General features: G+C 54.6%; 1 protein-coding gene across 1 annotated transcript; it reads right to left on the reverse strand.

Annotated features, from left to right (window-relative positions):
• Positions 1-3840: 3840 nt before the first annotated feature.
• On the reverse strand, positions 3841-25424 carry EFTUD2 (elongation factor Tu GTP binding domain containing 2). Its single transcript, XM_048313485.1, has 28 exons — positions 25361-25424; positions 25061-25166; positions 24145-24310; positions 23619-23697; positions 21501-21576; positions 20909-20974; positions 20619-20654; positions 19732-19822; positions 18785-18867; positions 18162-18328; positions 17015-17139; positions 15377-15440; positions 14923-15013; positions 13982-14117; positions 13566-13693; positions 12343-12536; positions 12094-12205; positions 11731-11871; positions 11186-11287; positions 10579-10661; positions 8837-8923; positions 8454-8580; positions 7917-8004; positions 7451-7569; positions 6956-7050; positions 6042-6195; positions 5006-5113; positions 3841-4437 (listed from the first exon to the last, which is right to left on the reverse strand). Exons 2-28 carry the CDS (start codon positions 25163-25165, stop codon positions 4342-4344), a joined length of 2919 nt encoding a protein of 972 aa, XP_048169442.1. The 5' UTR covers position 25166; positions 25361-25424; the 3' UTR covers positions 3841-4341.
• Positions 25425-25460: the final 36 nt, after the last annotated feature.

Raw genomic sequence — 25460 nt, forward strand, 5'->3', positions numbered from 1 at the left:
GTTGGGATAAAAGGGAGGCCGTGCCCTCAGAAACCTCGAGAGAGAAAAGCCCGCGGGCGTGTGCCCCAGTGGCCTCTCTCCCTTTATTCGAATAAAGTTCAAGGACTTCTCTGTCTCCTTTTTGGACATAAACCTCTGGCATTTGTGGATTTTCCTGACAGGGACAACGACACAGAGCGGGGTCAGGATGGGGGAATATGGACAAGGACACAGAGCGGGGTCAGCATGGGGACACAACAAGGGATAGGGAAAGGACACAGAGCGGGGTCAGCATGGGGACAGCAGCAGCGTGGCGATAGGGACAAGGACAGGGAGCAGGACAGGACATGGGGAGCAGGACTAGAATAGGAAGGAACACTGGAGCAGGGCTGTGGACAGGGACACCACAAGCAGGGTGTGGATGGGGGGCATCAGGAGCAGGGTGAGGACAGGGACATAGGGAGCTGGACAGGGACTGGGGCAGGGTGGGGATGTGGAGACCAAAACGGAGGAATGGGGGCATCAGGAGCAGGACAGGGACGAGGACACAGGGAGCAGGAGAATGATGGGGACAGTGGGAACAGGGCTGTGGATAGACACCAGGAGCAGGATGAAGGCAATGGAAGCAAGAAGGGGACAAAGATGCTGGGAGGGGGATGGGGACATAGAGAGCAGAACAAATATGGAGGCACTGGGAGCAAAATGGGTGATGGGGACACTGGGAGCAAGATGGGGATGGGGAGAGCAGGAGCAGGATGAGGACGGGGACATAGGGAGCTGGACAGGGAGTGGGGCAGGGTGGGATTGGGGCACCAGGAGCAGAAGGGGAATGAGGACACAGGAAGGAGGATAGGGACAGAGACATGGAGAGCAGGACAGGAATGGGGACACTGGAAGTGGGGCTGTGGACAGGGACACCAGGAGCAGGATGGGGATGAGGAGATCAGGAGCAGGGACATTGGGAGCAGGCTGAGATGGGGGAATCAGAAGCAAGTCAGGGACAAGGACACAGGGCGCAGGATGGGTACAGGCACATGGGGATCAAGACAAGAACGGGGACAGTGCGAGCAGGGCTGTGGACAGGGACACCAGGAGCAGGATGGGGGCACTGGGACAGGTGCGGGGATGGGGGCATCTGGAGCAGAATGGGAATGAGGGCATTAGGAACAGGGTGAGAATAGGGATATGGAGCACAGGACAGGGGCAGGGTGGGGACAAGGGACACCAAGAACAGGGTGGAGATGGGGCATCAGAAGCTGGGCAGGGACAAGGACACTGGGAGCAGGATGGGAACAGGGACATGGGCAGCAGGACAGGTGCACCAGGAGCAGGATGAGGATGGGGACATCAGCAGCAGGGTGGAAACCAGGGACATTGGGAGCAGTGTAGGGACAGGAGAAGGATGGGATGGGGAAATCGGAAGCAGGACAGGGACATGGGCACTGCAAGCAGGATGAGGTCAGGGACACAGAGAGCAGGACAGTGATGGGGACAGTGGAAACAGGATGAACAGCAGGGGCAGGATGGGGGCAATGGGACCAAGAAGGGGACACTGGAGGGGGATTGGGACATTGGAGTAGGAGAATTATGGAGGCTCTGGGAGCAGAATGGGTGATGGGGACAATGGAAGCAGGATGGGAATGAGGAGAGCAGGAGCAGGGTGGGAATAGGGACACTGAGAAGCAGGATAGGGACTGGGGTGGGTGGAGACAGGGAAACCAAAGCAGGGTGGGATGGGGGATCAGGAGCAGGACATGCACAAGGACACAGGGAACAGGTGGGGACAGGGGGAATGGGGCTGTGGACAGGGGTACCAGGAGCAGGGTGGAGGCACTGGGAGCCAGACAGGCATGAGGCCAGTCGAAGCAGGACGGTTGTCAGGGTCCCAGGAGCAGGGCGGAGACAGGGGGACAGCGCAGGCTGGGGGCTCATCCCACAGGGAAATGGGTGCTCAGGGTGCTGTGTCCTGTGGGACCTCCCAAGTCCCTGGGATGGGGACAAACGGGGACAACTGGGCGGGCCAACACAGGGTCACTCATTGCTGATGGCCCCGCTGAGGGTGGGGGCACATCCCCCAGGGTGTGTCCCAGAGCTGAGCCCTGACCCACTCATGCCAAGGATGGAGCCCCCGGTGCCCCAGTGCGTGATTCCACGTGCCTCAGTTTACCTGCGCCACGGCCCGGGCAGGCACAGCCCTTGGGGCATCCTACACCCGCACAGATCCTTTGTGTGGGGAAATTCCAGCCGCATGGCAGGGGCTGGGGGCAGGGTCCAGCCGCACAGCCCCCATTCCCAGGGCAGAGCCGTTTCCTCGGAAAATCCCAGCTCGCGTGCGCGGGGCCAGGTCCGCGGCTGCCCCGGGTCAGAGCCTGCGTGGGAACCGGCTCCTTCCCACGCCTGCCCGGCCGCGTCCCGCCGCCCTCTCCCGGGGTGACGGCCGGGGCGATGCTCGGACCCGCAGGGACCCATTGGGCATCGCAGCCTCGGGGTTCTGCTCTCCAGGTGCGACCGGCATCGCTGCCCATCCGCGGGTGGCCCCAGGGCCCCGTCCGGCCCCGTTATCCAGCCCTGGAAAGCCCGAGGCTGCGATGATGGATGTCAAACCCGCCCCGAGCAGCTCTTGGCTCCGGAGCCAGGGGCCATCCCCGAGCCCCGGGACGTGCAGAGCAGCACCGAGCACCGCCAGCCCCGGACACTGATCCCGCCGCAGCCCTGGCGGGGGCAATCCAGGCTTTGCTCCAGCAGACGCCTGGCCCGGTCCCTGGGGGCCCAGTTTGGTGCTGGGCTGTACTGGGAGGTGACCCCCAGCGAGGCCATGGGGGTTCCAGGGTTGTATTCTGCTTGCATCAAGCCAGGATTGAGCCCCACTCTCCCCCAGGACAGAGGGGGAACACACCATCAGCGAGGCCGTGGTGCCAGGGCGGACGTGGGAAGTGAGGGGGACTCCCCTGGCAGGAAAGGCTGAGCCTGGTGATAGGGCTGGAGCCCCGGCTCCCTCCTGCTGGGCGATGGGGTGGGGCAGCAGCATGGCCTGGGGGGCGATGCCATTGTCTGCTGACAGGAAATCCTTCCCTTCCGAGGTTTTGATGCTCCACTCACTGGCCCTGAATTACCCCCCACAACATCCAGTTTCCGCAGCCACCCAGCACACAGTGGGATGGCTGGATGTGCTGTCCCGTGGGTGCTTCCTATCCCCTGTGCTTACGTCAGCCCAGTGCCCCCAGTTTCCACCAGCAGCTGGCAGGTTTTGGGAGGGAGGGGAGGAGGTTGTCCTTGGCTTTATCCACTGCTCTCCATGTGCTGGTGCCCCAGGGCCATCTCAAGCCCCTCCAAGCGCAGGGATGCTCTGGGACAGGTTCCCAGTGGTGTCTCTGGGATGAACGAGGCTGCCAGGGCCAAACTTGTCACGGCAGCATGGGGGCAGTACCAGGCCAGCTCAGGCTGGGGGCAGCCAGGGGACAGGGAGGGCAGGAAATGGCCCCAGGAGATGTAAATCAGCCCTGGTTCCACAGCACGTACTTGGGACTGAACTGGGGCAGAGTTCAGAGAGAGAGACAGAGCAGGGGAGAGGAGAGGGAGCACCAAAAACCTTTCAGAGGATGAGCAGCTGATGAAATCCCTGAAAACTCTGCAAGATTGAGTGAGAAAGGAAAAAAATAGGCCTGGGCTGGCTGGTGCGTTCATTACCACAGGAGTGGGATAGCCAGGAGACATGAGTCCTTGGGACTGGGACAGTGCTGAGGCCAGGGGCAACTGGGGCTGAGGATGTGGGCAATCAGGACAGTGTGTACTGGAAGCACTGGGACAGCAGAGCCTCCCCCAGCACTGCCATGTCTGGGCACCATCAGACTAAGCCAAGCCTGGAAGTTTGTACTAAATGTTTACAAGGGTTCAAAAAAAGGGGTACAAAAAGGTGAAAGCACACTTATCTCTCCTCCTGGGGAGGTTGGTAGAAGCAATGCCCCCCCCAGCATCCCTCCCACCAACCCCCCTTTCTCAGCTGCCTGAAATGCTTGACACAGTTGAGGCCCAGTCCTCAGGAATCCATATTCACACTGCTCAGCTCCGTGTGCTGGAGGAGCCTATCCAAAGGGAAAACCTTGCTGGAGGCAACAGCAGCTGGAGCCTGAACGATACAGAGTGGATCAGGGCTCTGGGTCTGGGCTGCTCCCTGTATGGAGAATGCCCACAGCTGGTCCATGAATGCCCAGGGAGACTCCTACAGCCATGGAAGAGCAACCTGAGGAGCAGCTCCCTGCCTGCCCTGAGCCTCCAGGAGCCAGAGCTGGGCAAGCAGGGATGGGGAAGGACCAGTGGACGCCAGCCAGGGCTTGGGTCAGCCCCCATGCCAGGGCAGCAGGTTCACATGGGGTAGTTGAGAACGACATCTTGCTTGGCCAGTTCCAGCAACATAGGGTCGTCGAAGAACTTGCTGATGCTCACGTCCTCACTCAGGCCCTGCAGGGTAACACAAAGCCAGGGTTACTCCCCATACAGCCACTGCCCAGAGAGCCCACTGAAGAGACCCTGGGTCCTGCAGAAAGATAAATTTCCAGGCTCCAATAAAGGCACGAGGTGCTTCTCTGCAGCTTGAGGGCATCTAACAACCCTCAGGAACCTGCAAACGTAGTTTCTGCTGCTGAGCACATTTACCAGCTCACTGCCCTCCCACAGGGGAGCTTGATTCCCTCTGCAGCCCTGGGAGCCCCTCAGCCCAGCTCACTAAACCAGCACAGAAACCAGTTCCTGCTGTTTCTGGTGGACAAGGGGGCTACACTAGGCCACTGAGGGGTCAGAGGGGCTGGGGAGGGAGCGGGGCTCAGCAGAGGCCACAGGATCCTGTTTTTGGCTGGAGTCACTGATGGGACCGACAGGCTCTGACAGGCAGCACGGGCAAGTCCTGGGGCACAAAGGACATCAGACCACTCTGGGAACACAGAGGGGACGTGGCACACCTGAGGGACAACACTGCAAGAGCTCAGCTGCTGGGACAGAGGGACACTACAGGGACTTGTCCCAGACCTACCTTCCTACGCCTGGTCTTGATCATGAACTCCCTGGCCAGGTGTGGGGCTGGCTGCGGCTCCAGCGGCCGGATGACGATGCTCTTGTCCAAGGGGTCACCAGGCACAATCTGAAACACAAGGTCAGGATGTGAGCGCAATGTTGGGGCTGGCTCAACCTCCTGGAGACCCCAGCTGCAACAGGAAACACCCCTGGGCCCCACAGACACCCCAACACCCCGTCTGCTCTCCTGGCACACACAAACTCATGTCACCGCTGGTGATTGTGCCCGTGAGAAGTCACTGATACAGCGCTGAAAACTCCCAGGGACACGTCCTACCTTCCCCAGGGAGTACTGTAAGACCCCTAAACACATCCTAACAGAACAATTCATGCAAGTCCTGGTCAGCACAACCCCCTCCACAAACCAGGCATGCTTATTGTTTCAGAGCTGAGCCTTGGGCTTTGACGTATCAACCTTCAGGCCAGGGCCCAGGGCTCAGACTGCAGCTGCTGCTCTCATGGAGCTGTACCCCAAATCACTGTGCACCTCACAGCTGCGGCTCCCACAGGACCTGATCTGCCCCAGACACAGAAGTGGCCAGAGAACAGTATTTCGTCCCAAACTTTGTTTCCTGCAGGTTTAAAACACCACTTCTGAGAGGCAAAGCTGAAGAGTGGCACAGATCAAACTTCCTAAGGCAGATCAGTGAGTCTGAGCCCCACACCAAGACTTCTGCTGCCCAGGCTGCAGAGCATGAAGTGGACCCAAACAGGTTCCCTCCTCCCAAGGGGGATGTGCTCTCCCCAGGCACTGCAGGATCCTGACATTCAGCCAGCAGCAGCTTTCAGGGCTCCCTCACTAGGACTGGGAGTGATGGGACTTGGAACAAAGCCCTGGCAGACGTGGACCAGCTGGTGCACAAAGCCTCCCCAAGATCCTTTGAGGATGTTCTCCAGAGCTTTCCTGCCCCGTGGGAGCTGTGGCACTGAGAGCACCTACCTGGTGCCTGATCCTACCTGTCCCTCTTCCCCACCTCCCCAGGGCACGGACTCACCTGCCAGTGGTGGAAGACAGAGAGAGAGAAGGCTTGTCCCTGTGTGTGGGTCCTCAAATCTGTCTCAAACCCAAAGGAATCAATGGCTGGGATGAAGGCTTTGATGGTGTAGAGCGGAGAGCCTGGGATCGGAGCATCCTGCGTCACGTGGCCTCTGCAAACGTGTCAAAGGATTGGTCTTCCTTTGTGTCACAGAGTCATGGAATGGGCTGGATGGGAAGGGACCTTGAACCCCACACAGCTCCATCCCCTCTACCGTGGGCAGGGACACCTTCCCCTATCCCAGGGTGCTCCAAGCTCCATCCAACCTGGCCTTGGACACTTCCAGGGATCCAGGGGCAGCCACAGCTGCTCTGGGCACCCCCACCCTCACAGAGAAGATTTTCTCCCCAGTATTCCATCTAACCCTGCCCTCTGGAAGTGGGAAGCCATTCCCCCTTTCCCTGGCACTCCAGGCCCTTATCCAGCTCTCCTGGAGCCCCTTTAGGCACTGGAAGGGGCTCTAAGGTCTCACTGGAGCCTTCTCTTCTCCAGGCTGAACCACCCCAGATCTCCCAACCCGTTTTTATAGGGAAGTCGCTCCAGCCCCCTGAGCATCTTCCCAGCCTCCTCTGGAGCCACTGGAAGAGGCCCAAGTCCTTCCTGTGCTGGGGCCCCAGGTCTGAGCACATCCCTTTGTACCTTCTCCTCTCTGACACTCAGGAAGAACCAGGCACAACCCAAAGGCTGTGCATGATCCTGAACATCCCTCCCCGCACTGCTCAGGGCCAGGATCAGTCAGGAGGCTTCCAGCTGTCACTTCATGCAGACTTCACCCTCTGCACCAGTGCCAGGACTGTGGAACTCTCCAACAGCCCAGATGCCAACGCTGCTGCTTTGCAAACCCCCACTGCTGGCAGCGGGGAGCGGCTCACCTGCGCCGGGCCAGCACCGTGTACACGGCGGACACGCAGTCGGCAGGGGCCTGCACCTCCACGAAGTAGTAGGGCTCCATCAGGCGAGGGGTGGCCTGTGAGGGGACAGGGACACGAGCCACTGAGCACCAGCACCGGCACAGCTCAAGTTCTCTGGTCAAACCCAGCGCCTGATGGGATTACAGGGATCCTGCTGCCCCATGGCTGCCCAAACCAACATCACAAACACTGGAAGGACATTTTTTTCCCTCTGGCCATGAGTCACATGCCTCTCTTCTGCCCATGCCCACCCTTGCCAGCAAGCCCAGCAGGAGCAAGAAGGGAAGAGCGAGCAGAAGCACACCAGTTTCCATCCAGGCTGGAACATGACTGCCTGTAGGACTCGTGTGCCAGCCCACAAGGGCGCTGGGGACACTCATGGGTGAATGAGTCAGTGTGAACCCACATCCCGGGGCAGATCCGTGGGGACCAGCCCAGTACACAGCAAACCCTCACCATGAGGAAGGCAGAGTACACAACCCTGCGGGCTGTGGGGATGATCTGCCCTCCACCTCGGTGCAAGGGCTCCTGAGCAATCACCGCGTCCAGGATCTTGAACTTCACGTTGCGGATCACTGCGAAGGGAGAAATGACAGCCAGTGACCCCAGGGGACGTCTCTGCCAGCACCAACCACATCCCCAGATGCCCAAATGCCCAGAGCCACCAGCAGTTCTCCTAAATTTAATTCCAGCAGGGAAAGCATGACCACATCATAACCCTGCATATCAGAGAATCACGGAATGATTCGGGTTGGAAGGAGCCTTGAAGCTGATCTAGTCCAACTCCTTGCCACGGGCAGGGACACCTTCCACTAGACCAGGCTGCTCCAAGCCCTGCCCAGCCTGGAACACCTGACTGCTTAGAGATGGAAGAATTCAATCAAGACCTCATTATCTCAATTTCCCCGTAGGTCCCACTTACATTCATCACAGAGGGGCCCTTCCCTGGTCCCCCACTGGAAGCCCTGCACGATGCTGTCCTTCACCGAGCCCAGCAGAGACTTGTCTACCTAGAGACAGACAGACAGACAGACAGACAGCTTCAGAGACCACACCTCATCACAGCTACTAACACACATTACCCAGTGTTTAAAAGCCAGTTTCCAAAAGAGCAGCAATGTCCCCATGTGCCCCCAATGTCCACTCCTCCCTCCACAGCTCAAGAGCATGAGCATTATGTAATTTCTAGAGCACTATAAATTAAGAGACAATGTTTTGGTGATCCTGAAAGGCAGGGCCATTAGTTGCAAATTTTGGCAATTTGAGGACATTGGCCCAAACAGCAACACCTGAAAAATAACAGGTGACCTGGTAACCAGTGTAGGATCATCGTGGGGGAAGTGCAGCAGGTCTGAGCTGTGGCAAACAATGAACACCCCAAAGGCACCAGGGCCTTGCTGAAAGTTCTGGGAGAAGTGGGCACCTCCTGGCACCACAGAACGAAGGTCTCACTCCTCACCTCTGAGGGCAGGGTGTCATCTACCAGGATGTTTGGGCCAGTGGCGTCTGGCCCGAAGGCCCAGATGGAACGGGCAGCCAGCAAATCCCAGTCGTATTTGGTCTGGAAGAATTCACCCAGCTTCTTTCTGATAGGAGAGAATGGGAAGAAGCTTTAGGAACAAGAATCCAACCTGCAGTCAGGACATATTTACAACCCTGTTCCCTTCAGGCACAAAACAGTCCCAGCCAGGGATGCTCACGGACTGGCTGGCACGAAAATCAGACCAGGATCTCTGCCTAGAGGCTGCTGCCTGATACTGTGCACCCTGCAGATCCCAGCATTCCCTTTTTCCCCAGTTATTTACTTTTGGCTGGATTCCTGCTCTCCCAGATCACTCATACCTGTTCCACGTGATCTGCACCACTTCGTTCTCAATGTCCTCTGCCAGTCCCTTCTCCAGGGGCTCAGCAATCATCGTGATCTTGTTCCTGAGGAGAGACAGCCACGACCAGCCACAGTGAGGGAAATGGGAGTAACTGGGAAGACCTCAGGGACTGGCAGCCCTGCACTGCCAAGAAAGACACTGAGGGGCTGGAATGTGTCCAGGGAAGGGAACGGAGCTGGGATGGGGCTGGAGCCCCAGGAGCAGCTGAGGGAGCTGGGGGGGCCCAGCCTGGAGCAAAGGAGGCTCAGGGGGAACCTTCTGGCTCTGCACAACTCCCTGACAGGAGGGGGCAGCAGTGGGGGGCGTTGGGCTCTGCTGCCAGGGAACTAAGGACAGGATGAGAGGAAGCAGCCTCAAGTTGAGCCAGAGGAGGTTTGGGTGAGATATTAGGGAAAATTTCTACACAGAAAAGGTTGTAAAGGCCTGGCACAGACTTCCCAGGGCAGTGGTGGAGTCATCATCCCTGGAACTGTTCAAAAAACACGTGGATGTGGCACTTGTAGACATGGTTTAGTGGTGAACATGATGGTGGTGCTGGCTTGACAGCTGGACTTCATTTAGGGTCTTTTCCAACCTTAATAACTCCACCATTCTGTGACTCTCTGACTGCACCCAGCCTGGACGCAGTTGGGTTGATGAAGCCACCTGCACCCATTGCTGTTCCTGTGTTCTTGTGAACACAGCCCAGGTGCTCAACAACTTCTCTCTGAAGCCTGTTCAGCCCCAGAAAGAGACAGCTGAGGGACAGCCTGGCTCCAGCCCTCCTGTCCCATGTCCAGCCCCTATCCACTGCAGCAGGGAGCCCATGGGCCAGGCAAAGTGCAGCTGGGGGCTGTGTCTGACACACCAGATGCTGCCTCAGAGAACCCTCCAACACCTGAAACCCGCCCCCAGCACAGGTCATTCCATGTGCCCAGAACATCAAAGCCTGACCTAAGACTGGGAACAACCTGGTCTGGTGGAAGCTGTCCCTGCCCACAGCAGGGGCTGGAACTGGATGGTCTTTAAGGTTGCTTCCAACCCAAACCATTCTGTGATTCCATGAAGACCGGAACCTCTCTGTTCCCAGAAATAAGGAAATGCCAAACATGGCAAGATTGTCTCAGAATAAAGGAAGGCAAGAAGAACAGAAACCACAGGGGAACACAGGAGAGCCAATGTCAGCAGATCATGATTTCTCTGAAAATTCAGGTATGGCAACAATCCTGTGCACAGAGATCTCCATGTTCCCTCCCAGGCCTCCCTCTTTCAATCACATGCACTGTGAGGTGTTGGAGGAAGGAGATGAGAGCAGCTGAAAGGCTCCAGGGCATCACTGGGAAGAACAAATCCAAGATTATGTATGGATAAGAGAAGAGCTTTGGCTCATGAAATTGTTTGGGGATTTACTGAAGGCAGCACGGGGCCCTTTGGCACCTGCCCCAGGATCCCAGAACAGCTCTCACAACTGCTGAGGTGTGACACTTAGGTAAAAAGGAGGATGTGGATCTGTTTATTCCCTCCATTCTCAGAGCTCCTACACAGCACAGGAACATCCCTGGGACTCTGGTGTGTTCCTGAGGAGTTCAGGTCAATGGGACACTGCTCACTCAGGCATGTGCCACTTGTGTGGACAACAGCCAGTGGGAACAGCCCCCTTGGAGGGGACAGACCCTCCCTCTGCCCCCTCCCATGCCCAGCTTGCCCAGGGGCCCTTACTTCTTGTTGGGTGTCTCAGCAAAGCACTTTAGGGAGGATGTTTCCACCACTGTCTCACAGAATGTCACCACTGGATCAGCCACCTACAAGAACAAAAGGTTTGTAAGGTTTCCAGTATTTTTTTGTTTGTAAAAAGACTGTTTGAAACCTCAGAACACCTACAAGGAAAAACCTACAAGGAAAAACCGGTTCAGCTGGCAGTGTTTTAAATCAGTGTCGTGTATGAAGCACTGAGGCTGCACAGGCAGCTTCACTAATTCCTTCATTCAAATGAGACAGGAGAATTTAAATCCAATTCCAGGTATGAAAAATTCTGCTAAATTTATTTATTTGATGCTAGCCAGGCAATGGCTGAAGCACAGGGGAAGGCTGGAATATGGAAAACTCCTCTCCAAGCCCGTGTGCAGTCTCTCAGTCCCAGTGGTGCCACAGTGAGGCTCTAAGAGGCCCTTTTACACCCTAACAGCTTTTTTTTATTATTTTTACAGGAACGTGACAAAATCCATGCTGTATGTTCAGGCAGGTTCATTTTCTCATCGTTCTGAGACAGGGAAACAAAACCCTGTCCAGGGTTTCCAGTGGGAAAAGCCCTCTCTCATTCCCTCACCTTGATGTCAATCTCGGAGTACATCTTGCGCAGATCATGCATCACACAGTCCAGGTACAGCTCTCCTGTTCCCAGGATCACGTGCTCCCCAGACTCTTCCACCTGGAAGACAAGAGAGGGATTCAGCTGGCAGCCCCCCTGCTCACAGCTCCTGCCTGCTGGGCTCCTACTCGAGCCTGAGGAAGGATCAGCCTTAAATACACTGGTTGGAGTCAGAACACCCCAAGGAAAGCTCCCAGAGCCTTTGCCAGCAGGAAGTGCTGCTGGGCTCTGCAGAAAGCTGCTTCCCTGGCACAGCAGGGTGGGTGTTTTTCTGCTGGATTTACACTTTTCTGCTATTTCTACATAATTTATGAGATCAACTGAAACAGCACGGAAAGACCCACAACAAACATAACCTATAGTAAAAAACGGATTATTTTGAAGCTCAGCCCAGAGGCTGCCCCCAGCACAGGCTGGAAACACCCACGCACACAGAATCACAGAACAGCTAAGGCTGGAAGGGACCTCTGGAAATCATCTAATCCAACTGCCCCTAGCAGTACCTTGGTTGTAAGTGAGGGGTAGCTCTTGTTGACTTTGCGGAGACCATCGAGCATTTTGGGCAGCTCTGAGGGGTTCACTGGCTCCACGGCTATTTTGATAACAGACGTGGTGTTGAACTTCAAGGGACGGAAGATCTGAGCCTGCAACCAGAGAGGACAAAGAGCTGAAACTGCATCCCTTTATGTCCTCAGGGTAAGACACAGTATGTGAAGCTCTTCTCTCTCCCTCAGTGGCTCTTGTGCCCTGGCACCGTGGCAGACAGGGATTCTTTAACCCCACCAGCTCCCACCAGGGGAGCTTTTGGGATGTAGCCCATCACTTGCCCCCCTGGAAGGCTGAGCAATGCCAGCCAGGCACGGTACCTCCTCATTGCCCCGAGGCTCCGTCACTGTCGCCGTCTTCACTATGGGCTGGTCCACGCCCTCGATCAGCACCCAGTTGCCAGCAGGAACCCTGTTCACCTCAATGTGATACCTGAAAGGCAGGAGAGCACCACTGCAGCCTCAGACCTTCCAGTGCCACCCTCCTCCCTCTCCCTGGCAGCTCTCCCTCCCTCCCAGTCCCTCAGCTGATTCCTCTCCCAACGAGCACGTTGCCAGAGCTTCCCGTACCTTGCAACGGAGATCCAGAGGCGTCCAACAGTGCAGATCTGGGAATCCTCCTCATCTTCCAGGGTGTAGTTTTCCCCAAGGACCTTCACAGGCTGCCCAGCGTGGATGGTGCCGCTGAGCACCCTGCCAAAGGCGTGGAACTGGACACCATCATCAGTGCTGTACATTTTGGTTGTGTGACACATCAAGGGACCCTTCCCGTGACACAGAGAGAGAGAAATGAGCCTCTTTCAAAACACAGTCAAGAAACTGACACAGACCTGGTGGGACTGGACTTTGATGATCCTTGTGGATCTCTTCCAACCCAGAATATTCTATGATTTGTGGATAAAAGGGATTAATGGGCTGGAATTTAGAAATAATTGTTCTGATTTGCCAAGTCCTTTAGTTCCTGGTGCTTGAAGCCCTGCATCTCCTTGCCCTGTATGGAAAGCCCTGGAATGACCATGGTGGACTCTTCTGGAGCTCCTGTCCTTATTCTTGTAGAGCAGCAAATAGCGGTTGGGACAAAGCCATGAGGAGAAATGTCACCTGCTGGCCTGCAAACCTACTCAGGGCAAAGCACCTGAGCCCCCCCAGATCACAGCTTCCAGTGCCACAAGGTCACTTCACACTAGTGATGTGGTGACAGTCACCACTGTGGAGTTTAATGTGGATAATCACAACTCATTAAAAAAAGATATTTAATTTTCTCTGCAGACATCAGAGCAAAAGTCGCAGGCAAATTCCTCACTCAGCTGCCAGCGTTGGTGGCTCCAGACAACTCTGAATGACAGCTCAGTGCAAGCTGTTGGAGGAGGAAGGGTTTGCAGGGCTGGGAGAGGAAAGGTGCTGACTAACTAACACAGGGTTATTTTTATCAGCACCATGCAGTTTTTTAGAGTTTGGAGAGAGAATCAAACTTCAAGGAAAAGGGACAAAAAGACTGCAAAAGGACACAAAACCACCCTGCAGCTCCCACGTGCTCTGGAGTCCTGACCTAGTCCTGTTCCTCTCTGAACACTGTGAAACAATTCCCTCTCTCCAGGGCTGCCCTGGCAGGCAGCTGAAGCTCCATGGAGCGAAGAGATTTGTTCCAGTGTCGGATGAGAGGTTTCAGAGTGCTGCAAGTCAAATCTGTGCAGATGGCTGGCTGGGAGGCAGCTGCCCTGGCAGGACAGGGGGAGCAGGGCCTGTTTGCCTTGGTTTTGCACACTCAAGAGTCAACACAGGAGTCTCCTTACGTCAGGGTCGCACTCGCTCATGGCCTCCCCCAGGTCGGAGTCCACGCCGCCGGTGTAGGTGTGCTCGATTTTTGTCTTGGCCCCCACCTTCGGGGAGGGGATGTGCTGCACACACATGTCCACAAAGCCTGCAACAGGAACACTTGGTGAGGAAAAGGTTAACCAGTGTGGAGGAAAGAAACGGACTCCATAAACACAAGGCAAAGCCAGGGTGACTGCAGCACATGCAGCAGCAGGGGAGAGGTGAGCAGTGTCCAGGCTGTCCTAGGGGCAAGTGGCCTCATAGTTTAGATTTGGGAAACTGAGCAGGATCTGTGCAAGTTAGCACTCCTTGGCCAAAATATAACCCTTGACTCTTGGTGGGAGGTACTGGGGACATAAGGAGGATTGTGGAGGGGAAGACAAACAGCTTTTACCTGTGAACTCCCCAAAGAACTTCTTGCAGACAAGCCGCAGGAGGGGCCGGATGTTCAGTTTCAATTCCTCCTTGGTCAGGTGGATGCCAAGCTCATCCAGAGTCCTGGGCAGGGTCGTGTCCACGTCCCCCACCACCTGCAAGACAACAAGTCCCACTCTCAGGTTCACTGTGGGGGTCCCTGTCAGTAGTTCCCCAGTGCAGCATCACACACCAGCCACCACCCTCAGGGCTCTGCACCTGCACTGCTTTAGAGCTCACACGAGAGCCAGATGGGTCAAATCATAGAATCATGGACTCATTAAGGCTGGAAAAGCTCTCTAAGATCATCGAGGCCAATCATTCCCCCAGCACTGCCAAGGCCACCACGAACCCATGTTAGTCCCCAAGTGCCACATCCACATGGCTTTTAAGTCCCTCCAGGCATGGTGACTCCACCACTGCCCTGGGCAGCTGTGCCAGGACTGGATAAGCCTTTGGGGGAAGAAATTTTCTCTAATCTCCAATCTAAATCTCCCTTGCACAACCTGAGGCCATTTCCTCTTGTAATGTCCCTTGTTCCCTGGGAGCAGAGCCCGACCCGCCCCTGGCTGCCCCCTCCTGTCAGGGAGTTGTAGAAAGCAACAAGGTCCCCCCGAGCCTTCTTTCCTCCAGGCTGAGCTGCCCCAGCTCCTCCTCATCCCACTTGTGCTCCAAGTCTTTGCTCCAAGTCCAAGCACTGTCACTTGGCTGCTATCAAAGCACATAAGGAAGAGCAAGGACTGTTCTATTCACTGCAAATACGGGGCTGCATTTGCAAGAAATAACTATTGCTCTAAGCCCACCCTGTGCAGATTGGGACAGGAGAGTCCCACAGACACCAGACCCACCAGCCACCTCCCAGTGCCCAGCCCCAGCTGCTCCTGCCTGGAGCTGTGGGAGGGAGAATGACCCACTACAGACCTGAGCCAAGATCTTGTACAGGGGCTCCAGAATGAACTCCACAAAGCTGCGCTGGGAACTGCTCGTCGGGGCCTTTTTGGTGAACTTGCGGCTGTTGGAGACCAGAGAGGTGAGGAGCAAGAACTGCAGCCTGCCAGCCCCCCTACACAGCCTCTGCTCCTCCCAGCTCCTCCTCTGCTCCCTCCCCATCCCCTGCAAAGCTGTCAGGGACATGTGGGCCAGGCTCACTCACTCCAGATGAAGGCCAGAGGAGCCTCTCTGCTCCTGCTTGCGGGATTCAGGAGGACCGTGCGGATTCACGCCAGGCAGGAGGCCTGACTCAACCCTTCCCTATGATTCCCACAGGATCATAGGATCAGGAGTGACCTTGGGATGGTCATCTAGTCCACATTTTACAGGGAAAGGAGGGAAAACCCCAGGAATAAAGCAACAGACATTTGAAGAGGATTCTTACGTCTTCGGGTTGAAGTAGATGTCGCCCCAAAGCCGCTTCGCAAACTCCTGGTAATTGATGTCTCCTAAAGGAAAGAGCAAATGAAAAAGTCTCTCAGATGTCACTGCATTTCTTTTAGCTTAGAAATCTTTATTTTTTGGCTTTTAAAACAAGCCTGAGGATTCAATTTAATGAACTGATGCTGATGAATGAATGCCTCGTCCCAGTTCTGAGTGAAAGATTAAATGCTGTCCTGGGGAGACCAGGCAGAGATGAGCAGAAAGAGTCCACTGGGGATGTCCCCAGCAGCCCAGGGACACTGCAGATCACAGACTTCCCAGGAACACTCCAGTTCTCTGCTACCCACGGGGTCAGAGCTGAGGAGTGCTGCAGGAGCCCAGCTACATCTACATCTGCTGCACTTCCAAATGGGAATGCTGTGACTGCTGCTGCAGTGCCAAGGTGCTGGAACGGCCTCCACCCCTCAGCCCTGCAGGCTCAGCACCAGCATTTTCTGCCCTGCTGAACATCTCCAGGTTCCTTTCTCTTTCTCAGGAAGCACACAGCCAAACATCCAGTGCTGAAGGTGCAGTGCAGTGCTGGCTGTCACAGTGAATTTACAAATACCAGGACAGGGTGAGAACCTACAGCAGGTTCCAAACGAGCTTTTGCTGTGGGCAGATGTGTGAACACAAGGAGTTTCCTGGTGGCTGCAGTCTGGACACTTAAGCTGCTCTAACTCCTGTTAGCTGACGTGTGGTGGCTGCCCATGCAATCCCTGGTGACCAGAATCCAGTATTCCCAACTCCAAGAACTCAGCTCCTGCCTGCCCAACCTGGTTGGCATCTCCTGCCAACTGTGCTGTCCTCAGCCCCCCAAGGAGGGGGTCTCACCCCGGCAGCTCTGAGTTAACGCTGTGACACCCAGGGAGTTCATTTACTGCTCCCAACTCTCAGGACATGTGACAATCCTGACACCATCAGTCCCTGACCTCTACAACTTCATCCTCCCTCAGGCCAAGTTCTCTGCAAGAGCTGGCCCAGCTGCTTTACAACCTCCTTCTTCCCCTGCTCATGGCTCCTACAGATCCCCAAATTCCCCAGTGGGGGACTTCAAAAACCTGGGCTGTGCAGCTGCTAATGCCAGCACAGAGCCTGCTGCTACATGCAGCAGATTGCCTTGAGTGGGCACCTGGGGAGCAGAAAATTAAATCCAAGCCAGAAAAAGACAGTTTCTTAAAAAAGAAAGAGGGCAAGAGTGCAAAACCTTGTGGGCCAAGCTTGTGCCCAGCTGCAGCTGAGTCTCGGACTTTTGGGAAAAGGCAGGGAGAGCTTAACTGCTTCACTCCTGAGCTGCTGCTGAGGAGGCAAAGCACAACGCACACACCTGCCTTCAACTGCTTGTTATTCCTGCTTAGGGTATGTGTAAAATCTTGGCTTCTGACTCAAGAAACACTTATCAGGAGAAAATATCTTGCTAAAACTGTGGTTTTGCTTTTTAACCCCCGAGGCTCAGCTCTGCAGCACCACTCAACTCCCAACAACTCCAGAACACAAACACTGGCCGTGTGCAGAGGAAGCTGAACTGCTTCAAAAACCTCCACAAGAAAGGTTGGGGAATGAGATGTTGAAGTGCATCAGGTTTCTGGCTAATCCTCACCATATGTGTCTGCATAAATCTTTGCAAAAGACCCCAGTGTGAAGCAGATGCTGTACTGAGAGCTGGAGAAGCACACGTTCCCCAGAAGGGGAGACAGCACGAGGTTCTCGTCGGTGGAATACATGCTGAGAGGAGAAAAATAAAACCAAATCAATGTTATGAACCAAAGAAGACACTTCAACCCACTTCCCACACCCAACAGCAGTATGTGACAGGCAAGGAGCCTGCATTGCCAAAAAGCATCTTTAAACAGGCTGCAGCTTGCTTGCCATCAGAATCTCAGGGTCAGGAACATTTTCTGCCTATAAACTTCAAAGCATTAATGTGCAAAGATTTAAAGATCCTGGAACTAAAAAATTACCAGCACAAACGCTTCAGATTTTTTTATCTGGGAGAATTTTTCTTCCCATGAAAAAGCAGCCAAGTTGGTCAACCAAGTAAGGGAAAAAATAATACAGGGATAGGATTTAATCAAAACAGGTTTAATGAGCTCACAGCCGTGCTAGGCAGGGTGAATTACCCTGCTCCCAAGCTGCCTGATGCCAGCACACACTGAACAGAGACATGCCAGGGAGCTTGTGTGCAAATCCACACACACTTGAAGCGCAGAATGCTGTCAAAAAATCCCTGGATGCAGAAGAACCCACAGAAACCATGCATGGCTACCAAGATGTCCCTCCCTTCCCTGAGCCAGGCTGGCAAAAGATTTGACTGTGTCAGGATCATAATCCTTGTTTAGGAGTTGGGACAGCAAATCCTCTTTTAGATTTGTAGCAAGTATTTAGGAGCTTTGAGACATCTCAACCTCCAATTTGGGATACAACCTGGATAATTTCAGTGTACTTGAGACATTTGGGAGCACAAATTCCCTGCTCTGGTCATAGGTCCACTTTCCCTGCTTTTTAATAGAGGAAAAGTGAAATGGGGTGGGGGAAATGAAATCCCCTGGGGCTTGGCAGGAAGAGCCAGTCCTGCTTAATTCAATGTATTGGCTGAGATGAACTTCCAGTGGTTCTTCCTGGCCCATTTTCTATGATTGAACATATCAAGAGACAAACTGATGAGTTTTCAGGCACATGCAGGGCTCATTGAGAGCCATGGCACAGGGACAGCAAGCATTAACAATGCATCACCCAAGCACCCTCACCTGATCAGCCCATTAACTTCATCTACGATGTGTCTGAGTTTGTAATAAGCATCTGTGGGGGGCAGTTTGAGCTCCAGGATGAGTCTGTCGATCTTGTTGATGCACACAGTCACTGCCAGCCTCTCCTGCACCGCGTGCTTGATCAGCCTCTCTGTGTTCAGCATCACCTGTGGGGAACAGCGAGCTCAGAGCCCCAGGAAAGCCTCCACAAAATGCTCTCTGGGGTGTGAGAGGCAACCAGTGACCCTTATTCTGCTGCCAGGCTGCAGAAAAGCCCCAGCTCAGCAACCAGCAATCAGTTAATTCTCCTGAAATTCAGAAATAAGTGCCAACCCAACCAAATTCCTTGAATCCAACCCTGTGGACATCTCTGATATAAATAACCTGCTCAGTTGTAGGTATCATGGGGATGGAGATGCACACAAGTCAGACAATCAGCCTACGGGCCACAGCATCAATCAGCCTGGACACAGCAGCCAGAGGCTTGGCTGCCCTCGCTTCCCAAACCGTCCTCCAAAAACCCTTCACCCCAGAAAGCTGAACCCATCCCAGACCTTCATGCTAAGGCAGAAGCAAAGACTCCAGAGGGAGTGATGTGACCCCCAGGAGAAGGTGGCACTCACCCCCTCGGCCGCGTCGATGAAGAGCACGACGCCATCCGAGATGCGAAGGCCGGCTGTCACCTCGTCAGAAAAGTTCACGTGACCTTCAAAACCACACAAAGGTGGGCAGTGAGAAGCACAGTGAGCCCTGGTGCAGCAGCAGCACACAGGGTGGGAAGCTGGGGGGCTCTGCAGATGCCTCTGGCTGCTGGTAGCCAGAGAGGCAGAACGGAGATGGCTCCTCCTGAGGCAGGGACCTGGGAGCAGCTGCCAGAGCTCCCCGTGGGGATTCAGCTTCAGCTCTAATGCTATTTTTTGAGAATGCACACAACAATGTGTTAAACAGGCACTTTTCCTCACATTTGTGACTGTTTTCCCCACAGCTCTGTGCAAGTACTTTGGGAAAAGGAGGAAGATTTCTTCTCAAAGACAACAGATGCTTCTCCCCCCAGCCTCCTCCTGCGCTCTTACTTCCCTCATCCTGAGCTGTAGCTCAGCAGATGTGTCCCAAGACCCTCTTTCCTAAAGTTTCTTACAAGCTGATCTGTGATTATGTTCCCTCCACAGGAGCCTGTCAGAGGCTTGAGGAACTTGCTGAGTCTCACTGTGGGGCAACAGCATTTGAGCAAAGCAGGGTCCCCCTGCACATGGCAATACCTGGGAAAGGAAATTCTACCTGTGCTGCTTGAGTGAAACACCTCTTCAGCCTCACCAGCCCTCACTTAAGCCAGCTAATCACAAACAGAAGCCTGACTTCTCCCTGCTCGTGGCAGGGGCTTGGAACTAGACAGACTTTAAGGTCCCTTCACGCCAAAGCATCCTGGGGCATTATGGGTCAGTACTGCTGGAAGTGACTTCACAGGAATGAACTCAGCTGAAGGCTCACGACTAGGCTGGGATCAGCTATAAAAAGTACAGAACAAAGCTAAGTGCTTCCCAGAGCAGGATTTTCAGGATTGCACAATCACCTGGAGTGTCAATGATGTTGAAGAGGAAAGACTTTCCTTTGGTGTCCGGCAGAACAATCGTCACTGGGGTGCTCTTGATCCCCACCCCCCTCTGAAACACAGGAAACCAGGAATACAGGTAAAGAAAAAACAAATAAAAGGACCACTATGTACAGATGCAGAAGAAGATCAAGGAAAAAACAGAAAGGTGAAAAGAAGTAAACATCCATCCAGGACATCCTGGAAGAGAGTAATAACCTCAGATCACTGAAGTGCCCAGCTCTCCCATCCGTACTGGTCAGACTGGTGAGCCACCACTACACCCTCCACACCTGATTTCAGCTGAGGAGGCAATACCCGAGACAGACTGTGGGTGTTTGTTTGTGCTTTCACCCTCTGCTGCCACCCAGTTACACCTCAAAGCACAAGACTTGATCACACAGTATAAAGCAGAACTTTAAGAAGAGGAAAAAAAAGTGTTTCAAAGAATTGTTCTGGTCACGACACAAAATAACATTCCCACTTATGCCCAACCACATGGAGTCAGAGCTGAGGAAAACAAAGAGAAATGTATTTATTTTGAAATAGGTTTTTTTCCTCATCTACCACTGCTGCAAACCCCTTCCTCCTCTTTCTCTCAAAGAAAGTAAGAATTACCCCCAGACTGGGGTGACTCTGCTGTAGATTTAACATTACACAGGTTATAAAATCATACATGGAGATGAGGGAAGGAAGTTAGATCAGGAGTCTTCCTGAGGCAAACAAGAGGAGCAGATTGTTTTACTGATAAAAAAAATAACCAAAATGTGGAAGGCACAGAAAGGCGTTAAAATGGATGAGGAAACTGCCTACAGCAACTGTGAGTAAAGCATGAGGCAACTGGATAAAATCACTACAAAACCACTCACCTCCTGCTCTGTGAACAATATATCAGTGTAGCAGAGCTGCAAAGGCAAAACAAAAATTAGAGTCTCACATTTTGGTATCAGACATTCAGTCTGAAGCAGGACACAGTAACTCTGACACATCACTAAGGTGACAAGTAAGTGACAGAAGCAGAATTAGGACTGAGCTCTGGCTTCCCAATCCTACATTCCAGTCACTGAACCACCTTGTCCCCATGCACAGTCACCCTCCCTCAGGGTGTAAAAGCCACCCCGTGTTCCCCAGGGCAGGAACACCCCAGGAGCTCACTCACATCCTGGTCGTAGCGCTTCCGGATTTCCGGGTGCGTCTGTTCTATCAGGCAGTCAACAAAACACGTCTGGAAAAGAGCAGAGACAGGAGGAGCCTCCCTTCAGACAGACACAAACACAGCCCCATCCCTCCAGCAGCAGCACAGAGCACGCTGAGCAGGATACTGCAAAACCTACAAATTCAACCCACAAAAAAATCTACACATTCCACAGGGAAATGCAGCGCCAGGACAAGGGGGAATGGCCTTAAGCCGGAGGAGGACAAGAAATTCCTCCCTGTGAGGGTGGGCAGGCCCTGGCACAGGGTGCCCAGAGCAGCTGGGGCTGCCCCTGGATCCCTGGCAGTGTCCCAGGCCAGGCTGGACAGGGCTTGGAGCACCCTGGGATAGTGGAAAGTATCCCTGCCCGTGGCAGGGGGTGGGACTGGATGGGCTTTAAGGTCCTTCCAACCCCATCCATCCTTGAATTCTATAAATAAGTGCATGAGCAGGAGGAGCAGAAGGTGCTGCTGCAGAGAACCAGGGGCCAGGAGGGCTGGCAAAGCAAACAGAGAGGTCACCATCACCACTCCTGTACTTTGGATATTCCCAGTACCTTGCCATGGTGAAGGTGCCCACACAGAGTCACATTCCGGATCAGCTCCGAGTTGTCCATCAGATCTGCCAGGAAACTGCAGCAACAAAACACAAAAGACTGTTGGAGGCTTCTGCTGTGTCTAAGAAAAGCAGGTGCCGCTTCAGCTACATTTTCTATCCAAGGTGCCCCCTGAATCCTCGCCAAACTTTTATCCTGCCAATGCCCTGCGGAGGAAGAATCCCACTTTCCAGATGGGGAGGACAAGAGAGTTGGAGTCCCAGACAGATGGCAGTGGGTGGGAGGATACGGAGCTGGTAAAGCTGCCAGCAATGGAATATTATTGAATATTTTCCTTCTCTTCTAGTCAGTACTGGAGCAAAAGTCACATCCATGTTCTCAGATGATGAAGCACTTCCACTGAAACCATGGCAGGCAGGCAGGTAAACCATGGTACTGGATAACAAGCACCCCACGGAGCTTTGAAAGCAGCCAGGGGCTCCACAGACCATTAATTCTGATTTTCAAGTCTTAATACAGTGACATTCCAGGGACTCAAGGAATTAAGTCTTTTTCAAATCAGAAGCTGAGCTGGGTAATGATGAGCTGGTCACTTCTGGATGGATGCTGGCCAAAAGATAATTGAGATCCTAAATTACCACCCCTAAAAAATAATGGGAGGCTATAAAACATGCAGCCACTGCCAGAGGCTTGCAGAGAGTAAGTGCTGTCAAATAATCTCCTTTTTAAACAGATTAAATTTTCACTGATGCAATAGACTTCTTAATGTCAAATGTTTTGATTAAGAGCTAAAAAATACAGCAATCAATACTAACCCCGATTAAAACCTTCCTAATTGGTCTGAAAATAAGGCTAAATGGGAAATCAATACCAAGCTTGCAGGTTTCTGGCTACATCCCACAAGGAATTTCTCTTGGCCCCATGCTAACCATTTATATCAACAAACAGGAGGAAAAGGAATTAATTACAAATGGAATGAGCAGAGCACACAGGGATCAGGGAAGGGGTGGATAATGCAGAGCCCAGGTCAGCGACTGAGCCAAAGCAAGGGCTGAGAAAAACCAGCCCCAGCAGCTCTTGGGCTCTGCTCCAGCTCTGCTGAACCCCTCCAGGCAGCTGAGGGACCCCTGACTGAACAGCAGCTCCAGGAACATCCTGTCCCCTCTGGAAAACACGAGGCTGCTGGGTGCCAGGCACAGGGACTGCTCACCACCAGGGACCTGCTGCTCAGCCACACCTGGTCCTGGGATCCACACCTGGAGATGAACATTTAAAACTGGGAAAAGCCCTGACTGGCCATGAAGTGGTGAGTGGAGAGATGAGCCTAAGGAGACTCCCACAGCTCCATCTGCTCATGCCAAAGAGAGACACCACACACACACACAGGGACACGGACCCTCCACCCACCACAACATCAGACTTTTAACAGAAAAAGCAAATGATGCTTTTCATTCCATAGAAAACTCGTGTGAGATATTACATCTCCAATTTTTAATGCATTTGGAAATTTTTCCAGGAGGTTTTCTCCCAGCCCTGGTGTCCAAGAAGCTGCTTTGGGACAAAACCAACACACCCAGGCAGCAGAGCTGCAGTGTCCTGCTGACTGCACAGCACTCTGCACTCACCCAGCAGCATAAAAATTCCCAGTGGAAACTGGAACAGTTCCTAATCTGAGACTGGGATCAACCCAAAATGTCCCAATATGATGTGTGCTACAGGTTGGCCAGGGAAGCTGTGGCTGCCCCATCCCTGCCAGTGTCCAAGGCCAGGTTGGATGGGGCTTGGAGCAACCTGGGACAGTGGAAGGTGTCCCTGCCCATGGCAGGGGTGGGATTGGATGGGTTTTAAGGTCCCTTCCAATGCAAATCATTCCAAGAATGTTTCCTGAGCCACAAGCTGTTGCTATGGAGCTTTATCTCAGCCCCTGAGGTGAGATTCTCCTTTTGTGTCCAACCCTGCCCTGTGCTGCTGGTGGGGAGGGAAAACGTCGGTGAGATGGTCTGTCCTGCACTTCCTCTTGTTTTGGGTTCAGAACCTGGGAATTGGCTGCTCTCAGGTCTGTGCTGGGGTCAGTAAGACAAAAGCCCCCAGTTCTGCCTCCCCCAGCCCCACACTCACTCCATTTCGTAGACAGTGACCGGCAGCGTCTGCTCCATCAGGGAGAACTTCTTGGTTTTCACAGGTTTGATAATGGGCTCTGAAACAAGAGAAAGAACAACAAACTGTTCCCAGAGCCCCCAAACCAGCAGGGTCAGGAGTGGCCCCCAGGAATGGGGAGTTTTGCCGACAACCCCTCGATTTTCCAGCTGACAGCTTCTCTCAGCTGCATGGGATGGTCACTGCAGGGCCCTTCCAGCTGGATCATTCCAGTGTAGAGGGGCCAAAGGAGATGACTTTAATGCAGTTACTTTTTCCTTAAAGAGCTTCCCAGTCTCTGCTGACTCCTGTTCTTCCGAAAACACATTTGTTCGGATTTGCAAAAATCACAAGTGCCTAAATCTGCACACATCAGGCAAAGAGCTCCTGAGGCTACAAGGGGACTCCAAAGAGGCAGGAAGGAAGGGAATATTATTTCCCCTTTCCAGGGATCCATTAAGAGCCTTCTCCTCCCTCCACCCCCTCTCACAGCTCCCTCCCCACTCACCAGTGAGTGGCTGTGTGTCCTCCTCCTGCACAATGGTCTCCACCTCAGGCCCATAGACCTCCTCTGCTGTGGGGTAGTACTTCTTATCCTCGTGCAGCACCACCTCCATCCCGGGGTGCTCCTCATCGTGCTCCCCCATGTCATCATCATCATCATCATCCTCCAGCTGCAACCAAGGCTCACCCTCAGCTGCTGCAGAGCCACCCAAGGGGACAGCCCTGGGGTCACTCCCGAGCGAGGGACCCCCAGTGCAGCCCCAGCATCCACAGAGGTGCCCTGGGAGCAGCTCCTGGATGAGCAGCACGGCTCTTCCCACAGCACCTGGATCAGTAACAGCCCCTGGGCCTGCAGGGACACCCGCACAGGCAGCAACTCACACAGACAACAGCCACACAGAGCACAACACAACAGCTACACCCGGGTAACACAGCCCCACCCCACACCGACCAGCAGCAGATGGGAAGGGGCTCCCTCGTTTCCCCCCTGGGGCAGCCCCTCCGCTCCCCCCGTCCTCCTTCCGTTCCCTGGTGGCCGTGGGCTCTTGCTCTGCCTCCCCCTGGCTCCCTGCTGCAGCCTCAGCTCCCTCCTGAGGGGCTCCTGAAGGAACACGGACCCTCCATGGGACTGACACCAAAACCAGCCGAACACAGCCCGAGCCGCAGGAGCTCCCCGTCCCCACCGCGGTTCCAGCAGGACCTTTGTCATTCCCTTTCCCCCAGGAAGGGATTTTGTCAATTCAAAATTTAAACACCAAACCCACTCCGAGCCGTGGCATTCAGACGCCAGCACTGCCCGGTCTCACCGGACCCCGCACGGGGCAGGAGCAGCCGCGGGCCCGTCCCCGCTCAGGCTCCGGCCAGGACGAACCCCGCCGGCTCCGGGGCCCGCTGCCCCTTCTCCCCTCCACCCCACTCACCTCGTCCAGGTCTTTGGACTCTCGGCCCAGCTCGTCGTCATCATCGTCCGAGTCCAGCTCGGGCCCGATGTAGTTCCCAAACTCGTCGTACAGGTCGGTGTCCATGCTGGGGGGGGCGGGAAGAGGGTCGGTGGGAGCGCAGAGACCGGGGGCCGCTGACCGAACGCACTCGGGGGCCGTGGCCGTGCCACACCGGGGGGCCCGGCCCTGCCCCGGCGCCCAGCCCCCGGCCACAGCCCCGTTCCTGCCCGAAGCCCCAGCCCGGCCCCGCTCTCCCTCACCGGCCCCGCTCTCCCTCACCTGCCCCGGCCCCGCTCCCGCCGCTGCTCTCGCCGGCGCCGCCGCTGCCGAAGGCCCCCGGGCTGCCCTCGCCGCCTGTCGCGACAGAGCGTCCCGCGCT

Source organism: Corvus hawaiiensis, chromosome 1 (assembly GCF_020740725.1).
Source record: "Corvus hawaiiensis isolate bCorHaw1 chromosome 1, bCorHaw1.pri.cur, whole genome shotgun sequence".
NCBI lineage: Eukaryota > Metazoa > Chordata > Aves > Passeriformes > Corvidae > Corvus > Corvus hawaiiensis.

What these genes read in the sequence shown, in the direction of transcription:
- EFTUD2 (XM_048313485.1), bottom strand. Translation starts at nt 25,165, where the DNA reads ATGGACACCGACCTGTACGACGAGTTTGGGAACTACATCGGGCCCGAG. An exon ending in TATTGTTCACAGAGCAGGAG is followed by an intron (nt 19,823 to 20,618) that starts GTGAGTGGTTTT and finishes CCTGTGTTTCAG; the next exon opens with AGGGGGGTGGGGATCAAGAG. An exon ending in TGTACTCTGCCTTCCTCATG is followed by an intron (nt 7,051 to 7,450) that starts GTGAGGGTTTGC and finishes GTCCCCTCACAG; the next exon opens with GCCACCCCTCGCCTGATGGA.